The 18,266-nt window shown below is 38.8% G+C and overlaps 2 protein-coding genes across 2 annotated transcripts; one reads left to right on the top strand and one right to left on the bottom strand.

The window, feature by feature from the left end:
• Positions 1-9,341: 9,341 nt before the first annotated feature.
• Positions 9,342-11,722, top strand: LOC135745021 (uncharacterized). Its single transcript, XM_073814170.1, has 4 exons — positions 9,342-9,668; positions 9,790-9,955; positions 10,139-10,254; positions 10,904-11,722. Exons 1-4 carry the CDS (start codon positions 9,486-9,488, stop codon positions 11,711-11,713), a joined length of 1,275 nt encoding a protein of 424 aa, XP_073670271.1. The 5' UTR covers positions 9,342-9,485; the 3' UTR covers positions 11,714-11,722.
• A 177-nt stretch (positions 11,723-11,899) lies between these two features.
• LOC135744929 (uncharacterized) lies at positions 11,900-17,573 on the bottom strand. The gene is made up of 2 exons (XM_065263318.1): positions 17,402-17,573; positions 11,900-13,234 (listed from the first exon to the last, which is right to left on the bottom strand). The coding sequence occupies exons 1-2, from the start codon at positions 17,552-17,554 to the stop codon at positions 12,608-12,610; spliced, it is 780 nt and encodes a 259-aa protein (XP_065119390.1). The 5' UTR covers positions 17,555-17,573; the 3' UTR covers positions 11,900-12,607.
• Positions 17,574-18,266: the final 693 nt, after the last annotated feature.

The following is an 18,266-nucleotide window of genomic DNA, read 5'->3' as shown; positions in this document are numbered from 1 at the left end:
CAAAACTTTGTCATGAATCATTATAGCAGTATAACGTTTCAATAACCTTAAATTTTAAACACTTTGCAGTTTTGGTTGAAAGCAGCAGATTTATTTTTGTGGTCCACGGAAGAGTTTTGTGACATTTTCTCAATTACAATTCAGAAAGATTTTTTTTGGACTCCAGACATTGCCATCATGGAAAGGTAAGAACTTTTTTCTTTTCCCATTTTCAACAATAGTTTAATAATTTTAAAAAATGATTTATGTTTCTGCCAGCCCTGCTGAAAAAAAACAGCATACCAGCAAGACCAGCATATGTTGTGTTTTGGTGCTGGTTTTCTAGTGAACACCAGCTAAACCAGCATCAAACCAGCATCAGCACCAGCATTAGCACCAGCTAAACCAGCACCAAACCAGCATTAGCACCAGCTTAACCAGCATTAGCACCAGCATCCCATGCTGATCAGACCAGCATATGTTGTGTTTTGGTGCTGGTATGCTGTGACCACCAGCTAAACCAGCATAGACCAGCATAATTCCCATGCTGATCCATGCTGGTTTAATGCTGGTTTTTTCAGCAGGGAGTGGGTGCTCATAATCCATCAACACCCATCAATTTAAATCATCAAGGATTATCCAAAAATAATTTTATTTGTTTTAAGATTTTAAATGATATAATTCACATCAAGTAACGACAGAATGAAGTGATAATAGAGAAGTGGGGATACTTGCTGTTAACAAGCAGAATCCCTGAAGGAAAGGTTAACAAAAATACTAAAACATCATCTGCAAAGAACAGATGAACGCATTATAGAGGAGGTTTCCCAAACAGGGTTAACATTAATCCAAGACTAGCAGGGGTGCTAACTTTGGGGATTTGTCTGAAATGAGATTTCTCCCCAAACATGCGCATGCAGTGGCCTACTAGAAATTTTGGCTGGCGGCCACTGCTGCTTCCACCACAAGCCTCTTACCATCTTAACCTACTCTGACTACATTAATTTCCAAATGTTTAATGTTTTTGTTTTGATAAGTTTTTTTTTTGTTTCTGGCAAGTTTCTTTTTGTTCACTGTTACTTTGACTATTTGATTTATTATGTAATTGTTAAGATCAGGGCATTTCTAAAAGAGAGCTGAAAGTTCATCAAGCTCCACTGAATAAAGTATGGTTAATGATTATAGGACAAGTTTGGTATTTTCACTTAAAACCCTGTTTTCAGATTGTTTATGATGAAATAGAACAGTTTTGACTGAAATTTTGACATATGATGCTGCCCCGAGAATGCATTAAACTTTCGTTTACAAAGATGTGAAACTCACCGAGTGGTCAGGGGTCAAAAATCGCTGCAAAAGACGCTTTCCAACAGGTGTTTTACCATTCGTTGTAAACTTGTGGACCTATTTTTCCAAACGCCTCACACCCGTACATTCTTCCGCTGAGAGCTTGAATAATAGACACTCCAGCCCAGTTGGTGGCGATAATCCGCCTTTGCCAATTAAAATAATACAAACAACTCCATTTCCGTTTCCGGCAGCGAAGTAATACCGTACCTCACAGCACATCTAATACAAGTCAATGGAGTTGGACAAAAACTACAATAAAACCTGTTGGAAAGCATCTTTTGCAGCGATTTTTGGGTGAGCATATCAGTGAACACCCCTGACCACTCGGTGAGTTTCACGTCTTTGTAAACGAAAGTTTAATGCATTTTAGGAAGGATTGTTCCAGTGCACCTATGCAGCCATTGTAGAGGTAGTGGGTGATACCACAGAAACCGAAAATTCTCGGGCCAGCATCATATGTCCAAATCTCAGTCAAAATCATTGTATTTCATCATAAACAATCTGAAAACAGGGCTTTAAGTGTAAAATACCCACCTTTAACTAGTCCTTTAACTAAGGTCATAATCTATGAGGTTAATGCATGAGTGAGGACTATACATGGCATTGCATTTATTCTACTTTATCATTTCAATAGGTTGTGTTAGTAAACTGAGGTTAATACACAAATAAGGTTAATACATAGTTTTGGAAATTTATTCAGGAAATTACTATATATTAGGCCCTAAGAATGGTCCATTACCCTCATGTCTGTCATAAGAATTTTGCTTTGGCTAATTTTCCTGGGAAAAAATAGTGGGAAAGTTTCTTGAAAACCTTCATTTATTTACTATATATAGTGCTCACAAAAGTCTTTACAGTGCCTTGTAAACTGGAACACATAAACTGAATATGAGAATGTGTCAGAATTTTGACATAAAAAAACTGATCTATATGCAATGCAGTTACACAATTTACATTTGTAAAAGCGACACAGCAGTCACACTGACGCATACACGCACAAATCCATGTCCGCGTGTCTTTGCGTTCATTCGCGCACAACCGCATTCAAAAAGTCCAGGTGACGCTACGCGATTGAGTTGGCTAATGAAAACATAACGAAACAAAAGTTAGTTTCTAAATAATATGATAATCTTATGTTGACTCGATCACTTGGCTTCTGTAGATGTACATCATCACAAATGTTTTGTGCAAAGCAGGGAAAGGGAAGCAGAAAGGAGAGATGAAGAGTTTAAGTTAGGTAAGACAAACTAACCTCCCAGTAAACACTTTGAACTCTCAGTGAAGTCAACATGAGCTTACAAGATCTTCAGAATGTCACAATGTGTGCGTCACAGCTAAAATTGTAACCACACAGCGCACTCACGGTTTGCTCATATATTAAGGTCACCATGTGAGGTCACTGCACACTCAATGAGAGCTCATACTACCCATAAAGCACATGGTATGAAAAGTACCAGATGTCATTCAGATAACTAATATTCGAGCGTTTTCTAATCGGAAACATGTAATTTCATATGGTATATATTACACACCATGAATATGGCTGTATACTTTTCAGCATTCCTTCTTCCCTGCATTTCTGATTTCGTTCTATTTCCAAATTATTTGTACTGATAAAGAATATATGTGCACTTGAAAGTTTCTATTTATTTATTAAAATAAAGAAGTAAGTGTCATTTTGTCACTACCGAAACAATCACGTCACAACCGAAATAACACAGTCTCACCCTATGTCGTCAATATTTTTTGACGAACTGGGGACTTCAATACTATTACGTCCGTTGCATTCTCTTTCCTATTTTCTTACCATTTTCGCGTCGGTTTAGGGTTAGATTACGCAAAATTAAACAGTGTACGCGAAATTAAACAGTTGTCACCTGGCGTTGGGGTTAGAGTTAGGTACGCGAAATGAAACAGTTGTCACCTGGCGTTGGGGTTAGAGTTAGGTTTGGGTAGGGATGTCATTATGTAAATCTAACCCTAAACCGACGCGAAAATGGTAAGAAAATAGGAAAGAGAATGCAACGGACGTAATAGTATTGAAGTCCCCAGTTCGTCAAAAAATGACGCGAAAGGTATACCCTTCGCGTCAACATATGACGAATGGTCAAGTGTCGTCAAATATTGACGACATGGGGTGAGACTGGGTTGACCGAAACGTGAACACATGTTTCGGTTGTGACTGTTTCGGTTGTGACGATTTAAGCTAACTTTGATCCTACTGCTAAGATGCTAATCAGTACGTAGTTAGCTAGCACAGTTCTCGACATTGAAACATGAGTAAAACCTAAATGATCAGTAGAAAGAAAAAAAACCTTAATTAATAATTGAAAATGTGTGATCGGTAGTGACATTCGTAAATGTCACACACTGATTTCCAAACTTTTGATCACATTTACTTCAAAACCATGGGACTGATCTAATCACCATGTCACCACAAGGGAGAGAGGCACAGACAAAGTTTCTGGTTCAAAATGGAGGGGAGTGGCTTAAAGCAGTATAATATTATTGACCAAACTATGCAATGTTTCGGTAGTGACGTGAAAATGCGGGACAGTGTTTTTTTTACATGATTTAACATAATTTTTACTGAAAATATCCAATAAACATATTTTTGGTTTTTATAAACAAAAGTATTCAAAATAATACTTCTTAAAACAATGATAAAAAAAATTTAAAAAATGATTTCATTTTTTTTATGGTGAAATTCAGACCTTGGGGTTTGGGACAACCACCTCTCAGTTGAAAACACCATATAAATGATGATATTTTATATATAAAGCCTGCAGCTACCTCAAATATTACTTTGGGTTTTGATTGCTATTTGCTTATATTTTTTTATTATCAAACATTTTTCTACATTAATGCTTTGTAAATTAGTTTTTGGGTTCCGGGACAGCAATTTGCACGAATTCGGTAGAATGTCCCATATATATATATATATATATATATATAAATATATATATATATATATATATATATATATATATATATATATATATTCTCTATACTCGTGTGTTTGTGTATGTGCATTCCAATCGCGTGAACTGTTTGATGGAAGAACAAAGAAAACACTCGCGTCTGGAGATACTGACACACATACGCAAGTAAATAAAGATTTAGATGTCATGTTTGGTGCAATCGGATGAAACAAGGAATGGAGAGACTGTATTGTGGATTGCATATCCATTGACTGCAGGAGGCACGAGTTATGCATATGGATGTTTCTGCTCATTCACTTCAATGGCGCGGGGGTATGGCGATCTCATCTCATTACAGATAATGAGGTAACAAGAGAAAGACTGTACCTCTCCTTCTTCTCATACGGTTTACACCGAATGACAATATCTGTTTTCAATCTCACTTAAATCATTTAAAAGTAGACATTCCAAACATTATGTAGACATTTTTTTTTTCTATGACAAGTATTCGTTAAGTTACAGTTAATTTCTCTGACGCGTTTCTGAAAGGACTTCACTGAGGGAGAGAGAACAAAACGCGCATCATGTTTATTTTTTTTAATTTTGCAAAAAGCACAACATTCTGTTCTTAATGGGAGTTGACAGAAAAAAACTAGACACTTTAACTTTTTAAATGATGTATAAATCATATCTGTATGTCAAAAATCAGCTGAGTAATTTAAGTCTCTTTGCAGAGTGATTGAAAAATGAAGGGTTTGCGGCACCCGCGCCGCCCTCGACCCCAGAGTGTTAAATTGGTCTCGCGGTGCTGAGACGTCACATGCCGATCGGTCTGCGTGGCGCTGCAAGAAGCTAAACAAGCGCTGAACCTCAGGTTAAATAAGACAAATGGTAGATAATTACAGAGGTCCGTACCTCGGGGACATCAATGGTTGGTAATGCCATGCACATGATTGAAAAAAATACAGCAGACAAGAATGTCTATTTCAGTGTGAGTTTTTTTTAGCATGAGATTGAGACTGAACGCTTGACTGTTGCTTGAAAGTTGGCAACCCTGATTAACTATTGTACATCGTATGTGTGTGTGTGTGGGAGAGAGAAAGAGAAGGAGAGGGAGCAAGAAAGAGAGAGAGAGGGAGAGAGAGAGAGAGACTTGCCTTTTAAGTGTCTATTTATTTACAAAAAATTATAAAAGTAAACCGTCTATAATCTATGTCTACTGTATAATTTATTTTGTGTTTTTTTATGTTTTAAGTTAATTGTGTACGTTGCATTATTTCATAACATTGGCCATTATAATGTCACTGAATAAACATGATTATTGCTATTATTCATAATAGTTTGCAAATTGTGCATGTTTACACTATTTACAACCTCTGGGCTTATTTATGTCCTGATAATTATGTGAGATATTGACAACTGTTGTCATGATAATTGCATGACATACTACAATCAAGCGCAACAACATACAACATGGACCGCAAACAAGTTTACAAATAAGAGATTTACTTACTAGTCCATCAACAAGATCGCCAGATCAGCATCCCTGTTGCATCCAGTGCTGTCTTTTAGCTCATGCCAACGAGTAAAAGCCTGACCGAGTGGGACTCTTGTCCGGTTCCTAATGCGGTCAGATTTTCCTTTTCCTACTCTCTTCCGAACGTGCTTTCTTAACTTTTCCATCGTTGAGCATCACGTCTCAAATTTGCGCGTGCAGTTGTTGTTTAAAGGCTTGTTCAACTTCATGCGGCGCTGCAAGAACAGACAGCCGGATGACGTCAAAGTACCACGAGAATGATCCGAAGTGTAATTTCGTCTCGCTCTCGCGGCACTTTGGCGTCATCCGTCTGTCAGTTCTAGCGGCGCCGCACAAACTCGAACAAGCCTAAAGTGTGTGACATCATTGCCGTAAAACTAGTCGTGATTCTCGCTAGATTTGTCAGGGACGCTCCTCTTAAGCTTTCATTGCTGGGTTTTCTAGCGGCGTCCTCCCCGAGCTTCAACAGGAGGATGATTCGCCCTACTATGACTTTGTTTACCACCAAAATAACTTTGAAGCTGTTATATTAAGGTAAAATAACTGCATAGTGTTTCTTTAATAATCCCTTTAAAATTGACACAATATGAGTTGACCCAGGACCATTCTTTTTTTTTCTGTAGAAGCAATACAGCCATTTTTGCTTGCCCAAGAATAAAATTAATCAAAACATGTGCTTTCCTCTTGCTTTTACTATATTTTGGACCATATATATAAAACACAGGTGTAAAAAAGTTCCCAAGAGACTGACACCACTCTTCTAAAACGTAAAACATTGGTTGAAGCCTTGCACACTGTAAGTCAGTGTATTATTTCTCTTCCATGCTTGTCCTGTACAGCATGACTCTGGCTGAATCCGAAACCGCATACTGCCATACTATATAGTAGGCAAAAAGCAGTAGGCGAACGAATTGTATGTCCGAAACCTCAGTATACGTAAAAGGGTAGGCGAGAATTAGCGGGATTTTGGACTATTTCTCGCGAGATTCAGAGGAACGTGTACTTAAGTATTGTCCGAAACCGCCTACTTACTGAAAATGTAGTAGGTGAACAGAGTAGTACGTCCGAATCCTCAGTATCCATAAAATCAGTAGGCGAGAAATCCCTGGATGCCCTACTGAGTCCGCCCCGATTCTGAAGCGTGCATCGGATGGACACTTCTATCCCAGCTTTCCCATGATGCCGCGGGAAAGCAAAGCAATCGACCGGAGACCAACCAATCGAGTGATTTTGATACGTTACACAGGACTGTTCCTCAGCACCCTGACTTCACGCACAGACCCAGATATACCACAATTAAAGTGCTCAGCTGATTCATGAATATAAAGCTGTAGAATTGTCACAGCTGTGTTGAGCTGACAGTAAATATGTGATGGTTTGTTAGAAAAATACATTTGAATAAAGTTTTGTTTCATATGGGATTCACTTCTATACGTTTTCATTTATTGTGATGGTTTTATTCATTCATTTTTTTATTCATGTTTCCTGTTGTTTTAAGTAAATACGAGAGATTGCGTCACTAAAATGTATATAATCACATTGCCTGCATTGTCTAGTTTGTATTCAAGCACAGCTGTCATCTGACAATCGATATTAAATTACAATCTGCTTGTTTTACTTATTTTGTCCACTACAAAATAATGTGTAATATATCTGTAACACTGTTACAGATCAAGTTACTGATGCAATCAGGTGTTAGTGCACCTGTCCCTCATACAAACGCATACGTTTTCATGTCTGTTATTAGGTTTGTTCTAGTTATGCACCGCTGTAAAAACCAACAGCTGGATGACATCAAAGTACCGTGAGAGCAATTCCAGAAATCACACGGAGAACTCTGATTTCGAGTTGCTCTCGCGGTATTGTGATGTCAATCTCCTGTCGGTTCTTGTGGTTCCGCTTGAACTCGAACAAGTCTACTACGTCATATGTCACATGATAACGTCAACATGGCGAATGCTGTACATACTTAACGCGAACGTACATACTGCCTTAGCGCACGTTAAGTAGGTACCCAATGAAATTCAGTACCTACACAGTAAGTATGTGATTTCGGATTCAGCCTCTGTTTCTTACACCCTGACGAAGCTCATCCTAGTTTGATTTGTGATTTCACTCCGCTGCCATGTTGAAAGGAAGGTAGAGGTGGGAAGAAAATGATAAGGTTACTCATGTAACCCTGGTTCCCTGAAATAGGGAATGTACACAGCGATGTACACATAAAACGCATGAGCGTGCATGATTAAACCCAGTGCTTTAAGTGGCCCAAAAGAAGTGCCGGTACTCTATTTTTTTTTTTTTTTTTGCTGACTGGACTTCTATATTGAAGGGGTTTTATATTCAGCAGTCAACAGACGACCTTGTAAAAAATAATAAATCTTTTTATAAGTTTGTGGATTTGCTTGAGCTAGAAATAGCTATTGAACATACATAAAATGTGCAAAAGGTAGATATATAAGTAAAATTTTCAGCATGGTCAAATGCTAAAACTAGTTGTTCAGATAGAAAGAGCTTAAAAACTTAAACTTTAAAATGACACCAAGACCATGTCTATGGGTTCAAGAATAAGAAAATACTGGCAATTTAAAACTAGAAAGTCGTCACTTTATTTTTTCCCATTGTTTTCCATTTTGCGGGTGGTAAAACTACTGTGCTCGTCGTTCAAATTCATTGAAATTTCGTTGGGCAGTGTCCCAAACCAAAAAGGGCACTAAGGGGGGTGGTGCTATTAGTATGGTTTTAATAAAGTATTATAAATATGATGTGTTATATTACTAGCATCAACTTAGACAAGTGATTATAATGGGAAATATAATAACAAGAATTAAAGTGTGACAAAAAAATATTCAATATGATTTACCTGCTGGCTTGATGGATCTTTGAATCCATGTTTGCAATGTTGAACTGCCTTTAGAAGCAGCCTCCCTTTCCGTTCTTTGTCTTTATTTTGTGAAGGCATTTGTGTTTTTTGTATTTTTTGCCTACAAAGTGTGCCAAAAACAGCAAATTTAGTGTTTATATTAACTTAGATCTGATCGGGAACTAAAAACTGTGAACCCCAAGTCTTTAGATGTGAGCTGATAATCTTAATCTTAAAAATTCGGGACTTTCCCGGCCAAAACGGGATACTTGACGGGTATGGTGAGTCACACCACGTTGAGGCTGACTGACAGCAAAGGCGACCCATGCGCTTTTGACTTGTAAACTCAAGGGTGTATGGGTAATGTAGTCTCTGCTCTCGGTGGGACGAATTAGGAAGTGTACATTGTGAAGAGCGCTCTGAAAAGCAGCAGCGCAGCCAAAGGATTTAAACCTCTGATTTAAATAGATGTGCAAATGAGCGTTCCGGTACGCTAAAAGCACGTTCTGGGCTCAGGGAGAGGTGGTGGTACGCTCAAGAGCTATTTTTAGAAGTGGCGGTACTGAGTACCGGCGCATTCCGGCCCACTTAAAGCACTGATTAAACCGAGAGAACCTGCACTTGTAGGGCAGGGACATCTAATGCTTTCTGTACTCTAAAAGACTTTGAAAAGATTTAGAAAAGACTTTATAAGATTATCAGCTCACATCTAAAGACTTGGGGTTCACAGTTTTTAGTCTCAGACTAAAGATTTTACAAACACTGAATCTTGTAGTGACACTATTTACAAGACTACAACAAGATTATTTTAGCTTTTTATTCCCACCAAATTCCTCCCATCATGCTCAGCAGTGATTTAACAAAAATGGAGGAGAAGCAGCTACAGTTAGCTACCGTGGCTTTTGCCATTGCAGTCATTTGCAGTGAAAGAAAAAAGAAGAGAAAGCGTCAGAGGATATGGGCACGGCCTTGGCTGCATGGAAGGGGACAGCAAGGTCTGTCTGTCCTTCAAAGGGAACTGGAGGTGAGTTATGTCAATACTGCTATAGCCTACTATTGCAATCATGTACTGCTAACTATGCTAATGCTTTGCAGAATACCTTGTGCTAGCTTGACCACCGGGTAAAACCACCCTTTTTAACCAGATAAAAGACAGAAGTGGATTCAGAGAGTTACTCCGGATGACCTCTGAGGACCACGGATATATATTACAAAAAGTGGAGCCAGTCATCTGGAAAGCAAACACAAAGTTTCGAATGGCCATCAGTGCAAAAGATCGACTCTCAGTGACACTGAGATTTTTGGCCACAGGTTTGTATGAGGAATATTATAACTACTGTTGTATAAACATCTTCCTAGTTGTACCCCATCCTCCCAAACAACTAATGTTAGCCTGGTGATGAAATTTACTTGGTAGATATTAGGGGTTGGTGATATCTCGATATTTAAAATATATTTAAATAAATATATATTTCTTTACTGCTTCCATTCAAGGTGAGACCTTTAAATCCCTGGGATTCCAATACCGCATGGGGAGCACAACGGTTTCACAGATCGTCATCTCAACGTGTGAGGCTCTGTATGAAGTTATGAAGGAGGATTACCTCAAGGTGGAAAAACTAACATTTTAACAGAATAGGGGGCTATCTGTAATCTTACATTATGTGGTGCCCATAGCAAGTTAAAGGGGTCATATTATGAGATTTTTTTTAAGTTGTAAACTAAATCTTTGGTGTCCCCAGAGAACACATGTGAAGATCTAGCTAAAAATACCCCAAAGATAATTAATTTCAACATGTTAAAATTGCCACTTTGTAGGCCTGAGCAAAAGTGTGCTGTTTTTGGGTGTGTTATTGAAAATGCAAATGAGTGGATGAAATGCAAACACTGATCTTAATGATGGTGTTTTGTTGCAATTGAAACTCAATTGTGTTGTGAATTATTTTCTTTCTGTCTGTAGTAAATGGCTGTGCTGTGGTTGGATAGTGCAGATAAAGGGGGCAGTATTATCCTATTCTGACATCACAATAGGAGCCAAATTACAAAGACCTATTCTTTCACATGCTTGCAGAAAATTGTTTACCAAAACTAAGTTACTGGGTTGATCTTTTTCACATTTTCTAGGTTGACAGAAGCACTAGTGACACAATTATAGCACTTAAACATGGAAAAAGTCAGATTTTCATGATATGTCTCCTTTAAAGTCAAACATGATCACTTATTGTTATCTGGATGTGTTTGTTTGCCATTTTATTGTAGACACCAACATCAGAGGCTGCCTGGAGAGCTGTCGCCGCAGACTTCAAGGACAAGTGGCAGTACCCAAATTGCCTGGGTGCGCTTGACGGAAAACATATCTCCATTCAGCCCCCCGGTCACTCAGGCAGCACATTCCGGAACTATAAAGGCCACTTTTCTGTTGTTTTAATGGCAGTAGTAGATGCCAATTACAAATTTGTTTATGTAAATGTAGGAGCCCAGGGCAGACTGTCAGATGGTGGTTTATTTGCCCACAGTGACATCCACAGAGCAATGAAAACAGGCTGCCTGAATTTACCCCCACCAGAACCCCTGCCTAACACCACCACCGTCATGCCATATATGTTTGTTGCAGACGATGCATTCCCCCTTCGCACAGACCTGCAGAAGCCATTTCCCCACCGACAGCTAGACCATGACCAAAGAATCTACAATTACAGGTTGTCGAGAGCAAGACGGGTCGTGGAGAATGCCTTTGGCATTCTTGCCAACAGGTTTCGGGTCTTCAGAACAACCATCTGTCTACATCCTGACAAGGTTGTGAAAATAACACTAGCCTCGTGTTTGATCCACAATTTCTTGCGAGAACGCAGATCAGAGTATGTGCCACCAACCTTGACAGACCAGGAGACTGATGACCACGAATGGATCCCTGGATCCTGGAGACAAGAAGGCCAGGGAGCATTCCATGATCTGCCAACCAGCCACGCACGCAATCCTACACAAAGGGCTAAAGACCTGAGGGACCTGATGAAGAAGTACTTCAACTCACCAGAGGGCCAAGTACCATGGCAGGGGCACCACATTTAATGTGTGCACTTTCCCTTACACCACATGTATATTATATACATATATTAAAATTGATAAATAAATGTAAATCCTGTTCAAGTCTGCATTTTCATTTAAACAAGGAACATTTCTGTTTTACTGGCAAAAACTGTACTGCTGCACTGTACTTGTTAAATCAATTGAACAAATAAAGAAATACATTCAAAACAGTGTTTACTCTTCGTTTATTCCAAATAGAAAAAAACACTTCCACATTGTAGCCAAAAATTGGCTAACAGGCAACACCCCTTAAAATCTAAACAATGTCTTCATCATATTTTTTGTTTTGTTTACAAAGGCACATTAATTAGCTGTAAATACGAGCTAATTCAGCCACAAGAGCTGAGGTAAAGTGCAAATAAAAACAAAAAATGACATGGAAACTCAATGTGTTTCAATTTGAAGTGCTTGGGCTAACAGTCAACACCCCATAAAATCAAAACAATAAAACACTCATACTTTTTACAAAAGCACATTAAACCGCAAATATTAGCTAATTCAGCCACAAGAGCTGAGGTAAAGTGCAAATAAAAAACAAAAAATGAAGTGGAAACTCAATGCGTTTCAATTTGCAGTGCTTGGACTAACAGGCAAAGCCCTTAAAATCAAAACAATATGACGTCCTCATATTTTTTACAAAAGCATAGTAACCTGCAAATATCAGCTAATTCAGCCACATGAGCTGAGAAAAAGTGCAAAAAGTAAAAAAACACATGGAAACTCAAGGCGTTTCAATATGAAAGTGCTTGAACAGCAGCAACATTTAAACATGTTTTAGTACACTGTAATTCACGGAACTAACAAGTTACCAAATTATAGACCTACCACCCCAATGTTAAATGTTAACAATACTAACAATGGGACACTCAAACTATTTTAATTATCCTCACTGTCTTCAAGGAGTTGCACGTAACTTGGTTGCCCATGGGGAAGAGTGTAAGCGTGATGGTGAGATGTTGGGTGTGAGGTCTGAGGCTGAATGTGAGGCTGTGTTTCATTATGTTGTAGCTCTCTGGGTTTGTATTGTGGTGGTGTTTGCTGTGACCAAATGTTAAACTGATCATTAGGTTTTGCCCACTGTTGTGCCCGGCCTGTCAAATTCTGATCTGCTTCTTGGAATTCATACAGTGTGGTCATAATTCTCTTTTTGGCTCTTGTTTTCAAAATTGGGTCTTTGATGTGATTGACCTCGACTGCAACTTGTCGTCCAAAGCCAGACTCATCATCTATTCTATCTTGCTTTTCCGGGTTCAAACCAAATTTCACAGTGTTGGACATTTCTTTCAGGACTTCAAGCTTCTCAAGCTCAATGTCACTGTCATTGGAACGTCTTGGCTTTTTGTTTAATGGGCGGCGGCCTCTTGGCGCCGGTGATGGTGGGCTTGAGGACCTTGATGGTCCTGGTGTAGATGCCCTAGGTGCAGTCTCCAAAGAATTTTCCCCAGGAGAGGACACTTCATCATCAGCCACTGTCCCCTGTGTGTCTGTGTCATTGTCGTCAATCTGTTGGGCAAGATATCAATATGTATCACATTATGTTGTATGATCCAAAATATTTCTGAATGTAGGCCTACAGTGGTGGTATATAAGATAAGCCTTTTTAAGACTCTCTGTGAAATGTAATTTTAAAAGAATGCAATTTTTGAGGAGGAATAAATTAGGACATCCCCCATATATTTCCTCCACACTGCTTATGAGTGTGAAAATGGATTTAAAAAGATATCAAATGACTTTGACATCAGCCATTACACCATTTTACCTCACTGAAGTAATTTCAACAAAGGGGGGTGTATATTGTTTAGTTACAATAAAATGTGAGTAAATAAAGTTTGACTGTATATAGGTAATCCAGTACCTGGCCTGTAGACCCGTTCGCAATTTGGTGTTGGGGGAATTTCTCATTTAAACTGAGTTAGTGGGTCCCTAGACATGAAAAATCACCAAGGTGCTCATCCGCCATAGTGCCACGAATTACGTAATAGTCAAGTCAAATATGGCTGCCGATGAATGGTGATGAAAATCCAACTTCTTTGTTTCTAAATGTATATACACATATAATATCTCCATTTAGACTTATTATGGTATCTGGAATACATTTCTGATATTGTTGTGGCCATATTGGGTGATTTTTGACCTTAAAAGGTCATGGTCAAGGTAATGTTTTTATTCTGAAGACCTTGACCATAACTTGGCCATTATTAGGAATAAAAACCAGATGCAATAAGTCTAATTCTACTTAATCTGACATTTAACTATCATTGCTAATACTGTTTTTAACATTAACTCTCTCGCCGCCAGCATTTTTTTTTAAAGTTGCCAGCCAGTGCCAGCATTTTTCATGATTTTTACAAAAATTGAATGCCTTCCTGAAACTGTTCCATCCTACCTTCTTTTGTTCTCTTTTAATCACCTCTCAAACATGGGTAGGTTTCTTCAAAAACACAAAATTTTGAGCAAAAAGCTGAGATAATTTGTGTGAACGACTTTTGATAGAGATTAGATTCAGAGCAATCCTTAAAACATACACGGACATGCAGCTGCTTGGCCTAGGGCAATACTTCCGGGTTTTATAAATTGTGGATAATAGCTGTATTGCGGAAAGCCGGAAAAACTTGTCATTTGGCAGGGAAGCTTTTTCTCTTAATTGACGTGATAACATCCCTGATATAAAACAAAACAATTGGTTGCAAATAAAATCATGTAGCTATAAAAGTGATACAAATTACATGATACCAAATTAACTAAAATTGCACATATAGTCTGATACAGGATGACTTTCCATGGCAGGATACGGTGCATGAATCTCCAGCAGCATGAAAGCCACATCGGTGATAGTCACACTTGCCTGCAGACTTACATACTGTGAGCAGAATTCGTGATAAGGGCTTCAGACATTTTGATGGCAGGAGTTTGCCAAAGTGCTCCTTCCATCCATGTTTCGTTGGCTCTAGTCTTGCTTTGGGTTCCTTGGCTGTTGCAAGCAAGTGGCATTTTGTATGAACCAGAAAAGCCATTCGGATGTGGCATCTGATCCCACTACTTGTGGGAGGGAGAGCATCAATTCCAGTACTTCCACTGGTGCAGATTTCTACTCTGAAGTCATCAAATCTCTTAGCTGTTGTTGTTGACATGGCCCCGGCCCAGACAGACACAAAGTACTTCTCAGCCAACGCTGCATCTTGCTCTGTTAAGGTGTCTGCCTCTCCAATGTTGGCTAAGTATTGGACTGGGTCAGATATCAAAGCAGCATGTTTAGTCCCCACCTTGCTCATGCAGTCATCTTCAGTCAGGATATCTGGTTTAATCACTGTCTTTGACAGTGACGCTCCAAGACACGAGACTGCTTAATGGCGCCTCTCACCAGTGGCATTTTGTCTGTTTCAAAGTGTGGTTGTTGGTGAGATAGTTGAGGATTTCAGTGATCATCCCAATCTCATGGAACAAGAGCTCAAACTCTGCTACAGCATTTGTATTGTGTGTGGCTCCTATTATATAGTGAAGTACAGGACCCTTTGACACTCGCTGAATGGTCTGCTTGACCTTCATGACATGTCCCTCTCACAGCACAGAACCAGCCAGGGCAATCCTGCACAACCCAATGGCCTATAGAGAAGCGCCGGTACGCTCAGGATATCTTAACTTTAGCACATTGCTTTTTTCAAGATACCCTGTCTTCTTTTCTGTGAACTCTGTCTAGTGTTGTACAAATACACAGTATAAGGGCAGACATGTACAACCCCAAATCAGAAGAAGTTGGGACACTGTAGAAATTGTGAGTAAAAAAGTAATGGAATAATTTACAAATCTCATAAACTTATTTTTTATTCACAATAGAATGTAAATAACATATCAAATGTTGAAAGTGATACATTTTGAAATGTCATGCCAAATATTGGTTCATTTTGGATTTCATGAGAGCTACACATTCCAAAAAAAGTTGAGACAGGTAGCAATAAGAGGCCGGAAAAGTTAAATGTACATATAAGGAACAGCTGGAGGAGGACCAATGTTTAGGAATAGGAACGTTGTCCCATTCTTGTCTAAAACAGGCTTCTAGTTGCTCAACTTTCTTAGGTCTTCTTTGTCGCATCTTCCTCTTTATGATGCACCAAATGTTTTCTGTGGGTGACAGATCTGGACTGCAGGCTGGCCATTTCAGTACCCACATCCTTCTTCTACGCAGCCATGATGTTGTAATTGATGAAGTATGTGTCCTGGCATTGTCATGTTGGAATATGCAAGGTCTTCCCTGAAAGAGACGATGTCTGAATGGGAGCATATGATCCTTGTCCTCTTTAGTCCGGATGAAATGGTGTCCCAGTTCGTCTGACCACAGAACAGTTTTCCACTTTGCCAAAGTCCATTCTAAATGAGCCTTGGCCCAGAGAAAACGCCTGTGCTTCTGGATCATGTGTAGATATGGCTTCTTGTTTGACCTATAGAGTTTTAGCTGGCAACTGTGAATGGCACGGTGGATTGTGTTCACCCACAATGTTTTCTGGACGTATTCCAGAGCCCATGTTATGATTTCCATTACAGTAGCATTCCTGTATGTGATGCAGTGCAGTCTAAGTGCCCGAAGATCACGGGCATCAAGTATGGTTCCCGGCCTTGACCCTTACGCCCAGAGATTGTTCCAGATTCTCTGAATCTTTGGATGATATTTTGCACCGTAGATGATGATAACTTTAAACTCTTTGCAATTTTTCTCTGAGAAACTCAGAAAACTATTTTTCACCGCAGCATTGGGGGAATTGGTGATTCTCTGCCCATCTTGACTTCTGACAGACACTGCCACTCTGACAGGCTTTTTTTTATACCCAATCATGTTGCCAATTGACATAATAAGTTGCAAATTGGTCCTTCAACTGTTCCTAATATGTATATTTAAATTTTCTGGCCTCTTATTGCTACCTGTCCCAACTTTTTTTGGAATGCGTAGCTCTCATGAAATCCAAAATGAGCCAATATTTGGCATGACATTTCAAAATATCTTACTTTCAACATTTGATATGTTATTTATATTCTACTGTAAATAAAATATAAGTTTATGAGATTTGTAAATTATTCCATTCCTTTTTTACTCACAATTTCTACAGTGTCCCAACTTTTTCTGATTTGGGGTTGTAGTTCACATGTACATGTCTTTTGAGATTCTTCAGAATAGGAAAACGACCTTGACCATGCCCTTTCAAGATCAGAATCACCCAATATGATCATAGCTATGGCTGAAATGAATTCTACAACCCATAATTAGTCAAATTAGTGGTATTACATGTGTATTAACAATCAGAAACAAAGAAGTTAGATTTTCATCATCATCCGATGGCGGACATATTTGACTTGACTATTATGTAATTTGTGGCACTATGGCGGATGAGCACCTCAGTGATTTTTCATGTCTAGGGACCCACTAGCTCAGTTCAAGTGAGAAATTCCCCCAACACCAAATTGCGAACGGGTCTACAGGCCAGGTCCAGGACTAAGGGGTTATGAATCTATATCATTATATGATGAGAACAATAGTTTGAACTAAATGTCTTGAAAGGGTATAATTTTAACTGCAGTGTTGAAATTATGAACAAGTGTTTCACAGTGAATATTCGAGGGTACATAACAAAAGAAAAGATACATATCTACTATAGAATACAGAGAATGGACAACACTCACAGCAAGGGTAGTCTCAGCATTGCGGGGCGTAACAAATGGCTTTAGAAAGTCTAAATGTCGCAAGATCCACTTTTGTTTAGAAGTGAGGGCCTTGTCCCCACTCCCACTTGGTAAAGGTCTCAGCAGACGGCAAAACTGTGTCCTGAGAGACATGCTGCGGGTTTTAACCTCAGCAACTTGAACATACATTGAGTAGAATTAGTTACATTTTCCCAGTTTGTGCAAAGATAGATTTTCTCTCTCTCATTCAGTCTTTCATTCATGCTCTTGTACAGTAATGTCAATATCAAACATTAGCACATAATGCCATTCAATACAGCGGTGGAGTAAGCCGGTTTCACATCGCAAGCGTGAGCACTGGGCAGCGCGTTTACAGAGAGAATTTGCTGCACGTTGTGCTTTCACACCGGCTGCGTTTGCAGCGCATACTGTCCAGTTTAATAACAGTATAAAAATATCAAGTTCACATTATTTTACATGCATTTATGAGCAAAACCTCTTCAGGATGCTTTTTGACGGTCAGTGTAATTTATATAACTGTGATCTGTATAATCCACATTGTTTTCGTGCTGTTCTGGTCAGTGTAATGACAGATATAGACACAATTACACAATTATAGACATTAAAAGCCCATGGCAAATTATTAAATCTGTTTCTCTTAAGTTTTACGATAAAATAAAAAATTCACTCACGATTGACAGCATGAAGCAGTCGATCATGTTTCCCTTTAACAGTTTAAGATTTATATTTATAGATGTATCTGTTTCTCTGAAGATTATTAAGATATATGAGGACTCATTTGCTGGGCAGAGAGTGAATGACAGCGCAGTCTTCTGGTGTTTTTAAATATTTCAAATATTTCATA

The sequence above is a fragment of the Paramisgurnus dabryanus genome, chromosome 3 (genome assembly GCF_030506205.2).
Source record: "Paramisgurnus dabryanus chromosome 3, PD_genome_1.1, whole genome shotgun sequence".
Lineage (NCBI taxonomy): Eukaryota > Metazoa > Chordata > Actinopteri > Cypriniformes > Cobitidae > Paramisgurnus > Paramisgurnus dabryanus.
This window is presented reverse-complemented; position numbering and strand designations above follow the sequence as displayed.

Coding starts and splice junctions, on each gene's coding strand:
- LOC135745021 (XM_073814170.1), top strand. CDS start 9,486: ATGCTCAGCAGTGATTTAACAAAAATGGAGGAGAAGCAGCTACAGTTA. Junction 9,669..9,789: donor TCCTTCAAAGGGAACTGGAG/GTGAGTTATGTC, acceptor CTTTTTAACCAG/ATAAAAGACAGAAGTGGATT. Junction 9,956..10,138: donor ACTGAGATTTTTGGCCACAG/GTTTGTATGAGG, acceptor CTTCCATTCAAG/GTGAGACCTTTAAATCCCTG.
- LOC135744929 (XM_065263318.1), bottom strand. CDS start 17,554: ATGTCTCTCAGGACACAGTTTTGCCGTCTGCTGAGACCTTTACCAAGT. Junction 13,235..17,401: donor ATGCTGAGACTACCCTTGCT/GTGAGTGTTGTC, acceptor CTTGCCCAACAG/ATTGACGACAATGACACAGA.